General features: G+C 44.5%; 1 protein-coding gene across 1 annotated transcript; it reads left to right on the forward strand.

Moving 5' to 3' along the window:
- Positions 1 to 7285: 7285 nt before the first annotated feature.
- On the forward strand, positions 7286 to 8108 carry LOC148035416 (uncharacterized). Its single transcript, XM_087680653.1, has 2 exons — positions 7286 to 7555; positions 7684 to 8108. The coding sequence occupies exons 1-2, from the start codon at positions 7385 to 7387 to the stop codon at positions 7927 to 7929; spliced, it is 417 nt and encodes a 138-aa protein (XP_087536779.1). The 5' UTR covers positions 7286 to 7384; the 3' UTR covers positions 7930 to 8108.
- The last annotated feature ends 486 nt before the right edge of the window (positions 8109 to 8594 follow it).

Here is an 8594-nt window from a genome sequence, read left to right on the forward strand (position 1 = left end):
TCCAGCCCGTAAAGAATCTATCTACTGCAGCTGGCACCGAAAACTCCTTGTGCAAGGATGCTACTATGTAGTCATTGCTCCCCTCCGGTATGTTCTTCCAATGATCCAGGACGTTGTGCCAAAAAACTTGTCGGCACAACTCTCTCATGCGAGCCATCACCCTCCTCCCCTCATCATTCATGATGATGGCTCCTGACCTACTATCAACCAGGTATCCATAACCCCTAGGAGTCTGCCTAAGATGGGTCCTCTCCCATCTCCGTCCACGCTCATGGGCATATCCAGGAGACCCCTCTACATCCGGTGTACCGACGGGGGTAACCTCTCTCGGAGTGGCACTCAAAGGGGTGCTACCAAAGGGGGTGCCACCAAAAGGGATGCCACCTGCTGACGGCTGCGCAAAAGCCGGAGTAACTGGAGTAGACATCCCCACAGGTGTGACAAATCCTGGAGGTGACGCAGCTCCAGCTGAATGATGAGACGGAGACACCACATCCGTGTCTCCACAGCAGCATCCCCGTGATCTCGATGCAGTCCCTCCCTCTGGCCCAAGTCGTGAGCGTCGAGATCGTTTGCTCGAAGCTAAAGCATCTGATCGCGCTGAAGCAGATCTAGCAGAGTGCCCTAACGAAGAACGAGACAGCTCTTGGTCTGCCATCTCTCTGAATCTCACGGGCTGGTTTGGAGACATGCGTGCCATCATGTCCTGAAACTCCTCATCGCTCATCCCTCGACTCATCCTAAAAATGTCACCTGCACAGATAAAAAATGGTATTAGAATAATCAATTTAAACTATACAAAGCATAGTAATATAAATCATTTTTGAAAAATCCCTCTTAAAATGCATATCTTATGTACCTTTATGGAAAATCTAAATAACAAATTGAGTAATACAATTCTCCAAGAATGAAGTATCCTATGGTCCCATGTTAATCTCCTGACACAACTCTGCATACACTAGAAGGTCGATAGACATGTCAACACAAAAGAAAGAGTCTGCCTCGTTCTCAAAAAATTCTTGGACTCCTGTATTTCCATCATTGTTAGCCAATGCAGGTTTCCAAGCTTGCGGTGGCCTCCACCCCTTGTAATATCGACCCCTCTATTTACATATTAACTTCATCTATGCTAAGAACATCGCTTTGATCATATACTCTCGCACTTCGAGGAGTTGAAGGTATAACATACCACCATCGAGGTTGTCGAGGGTTTGGATAGAAGATTACCTGTTCATAAACACGTACAAAGCGAGTTTAAACCATTGTGACATAAACCATATCGTATTACAATTAGCAAGCAAATGACTCTATGCATCCGTTCACAATGGGCCGGCAACACAAAGGTGTCGCGCAAATCCATCCATTTTTTTTCGAAATCTATTTCGAGAAATCTAGATGGACCTCGTCGAACTGTTGCTCCAGCTCCTCCAAGTACCACTTTGAACCACTGCACATCGAATAGTATCATGGAGAAGCTACAGTAATCCACCGTAATAATACTTTGCAAGTTCCCAAAATACTCCATCTCATCCACAACCGTGTTCGCATCCGTTGCTCGTCGACGGTTCTCTTGCTCAAACCTTGCCATGACACCACAGTCCATTGTGGAGCGCATTTTGTCAATACGCTCCACGCGAAAATGCCGTCCGCGCGACCACGTTGCACTATATATTTTGTACTATACATTGAAACACTCAAATTAGATGTCGCATATAAAATTTAGATACGACATATTCTAAACCCCTCATCACCTTTGGACTACATCCCCTCGAGAACTCCCACTCCTCCATTGAGACCTCTATCCCTTCGCTGGATGCTGCGGTCAAGGCTCCATGCAACCATCGTGTTGACATAAACCGCGGCATCTCCTCCATGCCTTTGGGATATCGAATCGGTTGATGAAGCGTACTGCGTCGGAATTCAGCTTGCGCTTCCTCTCGATCTTGCCTTGCAATCTGGTACTTGGTGAGCCACGTCTCCATGGAGGCATGGTGCAACATACAAAAGCGATTCACCTTCTCTTCCATTGAGGTATCCATTCTTTTTTCTACCCCATTTCCAACCACCACATCTCCATTCAGTCTATCATCGTCCTTCAACGTCCATAGCATTTCATTGTCTGGTTCCACCGTTGGTAGCCATTGTGAGATATGCACTAACGCCTCTGACACCAATCAACCTTCCGCCATGCTACCTTCTAAGCGAGCTCGTTGTCGCACAAAGCCTTTCAGGGTTTTCATGAAGTGCTCCAGGAAGAACATCCATCCCGTATGGACAGGTCCAGCAATCTCCACTTCGTCCACAAGATGCACAAGAAGGTGAACTTGTATCCTGAGCATGCTAGTGGGCAGGTATTTCTCAAAGAGATAGACAGTCTCCACTGCTCCTCGCCTCGCGGACTCAATAGAGGGCGTCTTAATCTCTTTCTGTGAGATCTATTGCACCAAAGTTGACAACTTGTAAATGGCCTCGCGAATTTCTGAAGTAAGGCATCCTACGATCGCGATCGGTAGGACAAATTGCCACAAATGAGAAAGCATTATGAATAATGGCTACTTTTCAAATTGCAAAATGCCCACGCAAATTACAATCCATTCTGTTCACAAACCTGACATATCTTATGCCAATCATGGGATTTTAGCCCCAACAATTGGTCATCTTTAGAAAATGCGGACCTGAGAGAACGCATCATACCCGTCGGAGTGCGGATAGACTTGATTACTTGCTTCACAATGCGCTCTTCTTTGGTGGACAAAACCCAAGGAGCGCGAGGAAGCTGCACTCCCCCTTCAGCACTCGACTGCGGCCAAAGCGCCTCCATCTTACCTACCTCCTTCAAATCCATTCGTGACCCTATAGTGTCTCTCTTTTCTGTGATGTGGTCCCATAGCAAGCTGCCCACATTCTTGAAAATATGCAAAGGATCCAACAAGTGGTTGACCTGTAAGTGGATCCAATATGGCAACTCGTAGAAAACTGAGAACCGTCGCATTCCATTTGGATGTGATTCCGGGTTTACCATTTTCAGCTCATACCAGCTTGCAGCGTTCATACGTGTTGGAGGTCATCCAAGAAAACCTTCCCTGAGTTCATGATCCTCCGGCAGGAAAGCGGCGTGTCCTTGATATACCATCTTCTTCATGGTGACCTTCGGGAGTCTAACTGTGGCCCACACAATGGACATGTATGATAACCTGAGGTAACTAGACCTGTAAGGTGAGCCAGGACCTAGTGAATACTTGATTGAATGAAATAAAATATAGATATTACCAGCGAGAACAGAGGTCTGCTCACCTGAGCACTCTCCCAATCCTGGAAAGTCATGCATCGTCCACATGAGAATGGCTCGAATGTTGGCTGACCGCCGACCATTGCGCCTGCTCATATCTTGCACAGTGACCCCCTCCTCCCACAAAATCTTAAGCTCATCGACTAATGGACGAAGATACACATCCATATTTTTTACTTTGTAGCGGTCCGGAACGAGTAAGCTAAGGATGAGATATCCTTTCTTCGTAGAAAGCCATGGAGGGATGTTGTAGTTGACAAGCACTATAGGCCACACACTGTAAGAAGTCGAGCGCAGACCGAATGGGTTCACACCATCCATGGCGAGACCGAGCCGAAGATTCCTTGGCTCTCGCGCAAAGCCTGGGAAGGTAGAGTCAATGTTGCTCCATGTGCGCGAATCAGTTGATATTCGTTGAACTCCATCCGTGGACCTCTTCTGCCCATACCACGTTGTCAAGCTTGCCATGATAGACGTGTAAAACATGTGGTTTATGCGGGGGATGAGCAGAAACTGTCTGAGAACTTTTTGAGGGATAGTTTGTCCTTGCAAGTCCTATCGATACCTGTGAGCACCACACTTTGGACATGTCTCCATAGTCTCGTATTCATCTCGAAACAATATGCAGTCGTTGATACATGCATGGATGTTATTGTAGTCCATGCCAAGCTTCCGTAAAACATATCGTGCATCATCACGAGACTCAGGCATGGTATTTGCAGGTGGTAATATATGATATTTCAATAACCTGAAAAAAATCATAAAACACCTTGAAAAAGCACAAATGTTTGCAATAATACTGTTTTTTAAAAAAATCAATGAAGCCTTTGTGCAAGGTACCTGAATAACTCGGTCACACTCGTATCGCTCCAACCGTATTTTGCTTGCACACTTAAGAGTGCAAGCAATGTCTTCAACCGAGATACTCGGTATCCATCATATAATGGTATGGATGCTTCCTCTCTAAGCGGGTCAAATGTCTCAACATCCATGGGAATCAATGCATCCATCATTGCCTCCATCTCAGGCTCCAAGATTGTAGGTAGGTCGGGAAGGTTGTCTGTCTCCTTTGGCATTGACGGTATAGATGGGCCTTGCTAGTGGTGGATTGGCTTTTGCAATCCATCCATTGCACGTCCACGAACTCTTCTAATTGGCCGCAAAGGGTGCACTCCCCTTTGGGTCGAGACATCACCCCCCTGGATAGAAAATTTGCCAACAAGACCCAATCTTATTGTGTATGGTTTTCAATTAGCTTGCGAGTACAATGCATGATTAATATTAACTTCAAATTACCGTTTGCTGAAAATCCGCAATCACCTGATCAATGATCTCAGATTGAAACTCGCCAAATCGTCGTACGTGTTATATAGACAATCGGCGTTTTCGTCTAATTGCCAACTTGCATTGAGAGCAAGGACATGGGACACGCTGATTAAGATACGTCTCGCGATCTTGAACAATAAGACCTTCTTCGTTTTCCATCTTATCTACATTACAGCAAACGAGGCTTAAATGGATAGCTTTATGGAGATGTACGTCAAGTTGCAAGTTGACCATAAATCTTGCATTGTACATAGTAGTTGAGAGATTTATTGATGTTATATCTCGGCCTTGTATTATGCTCAAGGATTTGTTTGTCCCGGTAGATAATTATTCGTTAGTGTAAAAATTTGCACTAGAGGGCTTTGAGTATAAGTAATCCATTTATGAGTATCATTGAGGATCTCTTAGTCTAATAATAAATCAGTCTCCTAAACAAGCAAAAAAGAAAGTGATTCAAACATTAAACAAGCAAAAGGGAGAGGGAGAGAGAGAATGCACTCTCCCTCCCTCTCCCTCTCCCTCTCTTTCTCTTTCTTTCCCTCTCTCATTTCCTTCCCCTCCCTCTCCCTCTGCCTCTCTTTCTCTCCCTCTCTTTCTCTCTCATTTCTTAAACAAGCAAAAAATAAAGTGATTTAAACATTAAACAAGAAAAAGGGAGAGGGAGAGAGAGAATGCACTCTCCCTCCCTCTCCCTCTCTTTCTCTTTCTCTCCCTCTCTCATTTCCTCCCCCTCCCTCTCCCTCTCCCTCTCTTTCTCTTTCTCTTTCTCTCCCTCTCCCTCTCCCTCTCTCTTCCTCTCCCTCTCCCTCTCTTTCTCTCTTTCTCTCTTACTCTCTCATTTCCTCTCCTAAACAAGCAAAAAAGAAAGTGATTTAAATATTAAAAAAGCAAAAGGGAGAGGGAGAGAGAGAATGCACTCTCCCTCTCTTTCTCTTTCTCTCCCTCTCTCATTTCCTCCCCCTCCCTCTCCCTCTCTTTCTCTTTCTCTCTCTCTCCCTCTCCCTCTCCCTCTCTTTCTCTCTCATTTCTTCTCCTAAACAAGCAAAAGAGAAAGTGATTTAAACCTTAAACAAGCAAAAGAACGAGAGAGGGAGACTCACCGATGAGATATGGCGAGCGTGGGGCGGCTCCTCTTTGCGATGAAGGCTCCTCCTCTCCTTCGCGAACAACGGCGGCGGCGGCGGTGGCGGCAAGTCTTCTTCCTCTCCTTCTCTCACGACGGTCGCTCTCTCCCTCGCTCTCGCTCTCAAAACTCACAAGCTGCAAATGCGAAATGAAAACCGCACTCGGTTTCGGCCGCTTTTTTGCGACGCAAATAGTGACGCAAGTAGCGACGCTATTAGCGACGCCGCTATCCGCCGAGTAGCTCAAATCCTTGTAGTGAATGGTAGAACTTGATAAGTTTAAGAAAGAATTTAGAAATTTTAAGCATCAAGCTTCTAGATATTGGATACGATTCACATTGCTAGAGGTAGCTTCAGCACTTGCTTGCAATACTATGTGGAGGGATGATTATCTTTTGAGTAGAAATCTTTCACTTTTGTTTTTGGATCACGCTTGCTTTTAGTAAAACGTGTTTAACTTTTTTTAAAATTATTGTTTTATAGTTTTGGTTGTATTTCATTTTGTTCTCTTTCAAGTTAGTTCTGTTTTAGCCTTTTTGTATCATGACTACTTTTAATAAAATGTTCTTGACATTTTGAGAAAAAAAATTGCTTTTAAATTTTCTTGTATTTTATTACGTTCTCTTTCGGGTTAGTTTTGTTTTTTCCTTTTTGTTTCTTCTATGCTTTAACTTCTTCTCTTTTGGGTTTTTATTTTATACTTTTTCTTTATCTTTGTACTTATGAGGGATATACTTCTGGGAGGCCATAGACCCACTAATAGACATAGAAACCACTCGTATACATTTGGTTTTTTACTATTAAAAGTTTAGATAAGTAATGTAGATCAAGTTGCACAATGATAGTAAGGGCTTTCATTTCTAAGGTGTAAGAGATAAGTAATTGAACAAATTCAAGAGAAAACTTTGAGTATAGATCCTTTTAAATACTAGGAAAAATGTGATTATCCTTTCATTTTAGATTAAAAAGGGAACTGGTCCGATTCAATTTGCAAGGTCAAGGGAATTGGGCCGGTTCAATTTGGAATGTAAAAGTTTTGGATGGTTGAAATTTTATAGAACCGCCATAGACTAAGACGAGAAGGATCTATCTCAAGTTCACAAATTATTTTTTCCAGAAACACTTCCTCAAGTTTCGAGGTTGTAGATATTTGCCTGGTAGATTTGGACCAGTCGAGCTGCCAAAGTCTATATGGGCCTTCTGATAGGACATTGTTTCCCTTTTTTTTGTTTTCCTTTTGAAAAGCATTTGGGTAAATTTGTAGCGATTTTAAACTTAGGACCTTGGAATCAAATGTAGGTACGGTGGCAAGAACGTCATCCGATATGCACGGTGCCAAACCCTTCAGGTGCCAAACCCTTCAGTGCAGGACAACAGCAAGGATCGATGAGCATCAAATGAAATCCTTTCGGTCGCATACGGTGATCAGTGCGGGCCGATACGACAAAGCAGCCGGCGCGCGAGATGCATGGACATCGGCAATATTGTATTGAGGCAAGCCCTTCGATGCATACATATTGCAGATAGCTAGGAGGGAGATTATAAAATCACAGCAAGAACGCTTAACGGACCACCTGCAGCGCGCGCCAGCAGGCCGGCACATAATACAGGAGGTGGGTTTATCTAGATCACGGGGGTCTGTAGGATGGCACGTTTAATGCAGGCGATAACGATGGTGATAATCACAGTGAGCGTTGCAGGCAACGCGATCGACCGAACTGATCATGGGGCGGAGGCAGCTTCTGGGGTGCAGTGCTCGAATCCGGCTGACTTCCAGGGTGTAGCATTCACGGACTGCCTGGCGGCGTTGCCACAGGTGGGCTAATTTGATAATTACTGTAGGGGTTGGATCAATGGCTGGTAAATAATTAGAGCTGCGGCATATGCGTATTTATAGTCCCGACGTAGAACTTCAAGCTCTGCTCGACGTTTTCTGGTGGCCAGGACCTGCTTGCCAACGGGCAGACTATGCTGGGGGGCCTGCCCGGGGAGTTGAATAGTTTCCAAGTCGGCCGCCACGGCTCATGCGCCCTCCTGATAACGAACCTCTCGGGCGTCCATGTCACTTACCAGAACAGCAACATTCGCGACTCCTTTCTCAACGTCATCTATACATGTGCCAATTATGGCGCCGGAGGCAGCATCCAGGACGTCAACTTGGCTGTCACATTCTCTGTCGAGGCTACATAGCAAGAAATTCTTCTTGGATGGAAACTACAATTCATGTCGGTATTGGCCATTCAGAAAGGGTAATTATAAATCGAGATGTACATGCATACTAGTGTTAATGCGTCACAAAAAAAGCCATTGGCTTGACAATGTCGTTGGATTTATCTTCAAAATCTCGAGGTTTTAGTTTTTGGCACTAAACGGATGTTTTTCCACATCTTTTCTTCCAGGTTTCTGTGTGTAGTTCTGCCATCGTCCTCCATCTCCTTCTTGTTCTTCCCCTCCCCCCCTGAAGGACTAGGCTTAACCTCAATGGGTTTTGGGAGGGAAATAGCTGGTTTTATAACTAAAATGCTTTAAAAATAGCCTCAAGACGGACTTCAATTTCAACCGGTTTTTTGAGAATCTTGCTTGGAAAAAATACACTAAAGGATGGTTTTCTGTGAGCACTGCTTCCCCCCGTTTGCTCGACACTTAATGGTGAAGTCTTTGCATTACAAACCTGTGATAGATGTGTGTAGTATATCTCAACATAGATGTGGCCAATGTTGTGCTTATATGCATGAATACATGTCCATGTATGGCTTTGCTTGTTGGATGTCTACATTGAATAATTAATGCATCTAGGTGCATGCACATCCCATATGCGTATGTGCTTCAGAGACACTTTTTGTCAATCTCATTTT

This window comes from Lygodium microphyllum, chromosome 6 (genome assembly GCF_053477565.2).
Source record: "Lygodium microphyllum isolate KBCC chromosome 6, Lygodium_microphyllum_v1.1.10, whole genome shotgun sequence".
Lineage (NCBI taxonomy): Eukaryota > Viridiplantae > Streptophyta > Polypodiopsida > Schizaeales > Lygodiaceae > Lygodium > Lygodium microphyllum.

Coding starts and splice junctions, on each gene's coding strand:
- LOC148035416 (XM_087680653.1), top strand. CDS start 7,385: ATGGCACGTTTAATGCAGGCGATAACGATGGTGATAATCACAGTGAGC. Junction 7,556..7,683: donor GCCTGGCGGCGTTGCCACAG/GTGGGCTAATTT, acceptor TCTGGTGGCCAG/GACCTGCTTGCCAACGGGCA.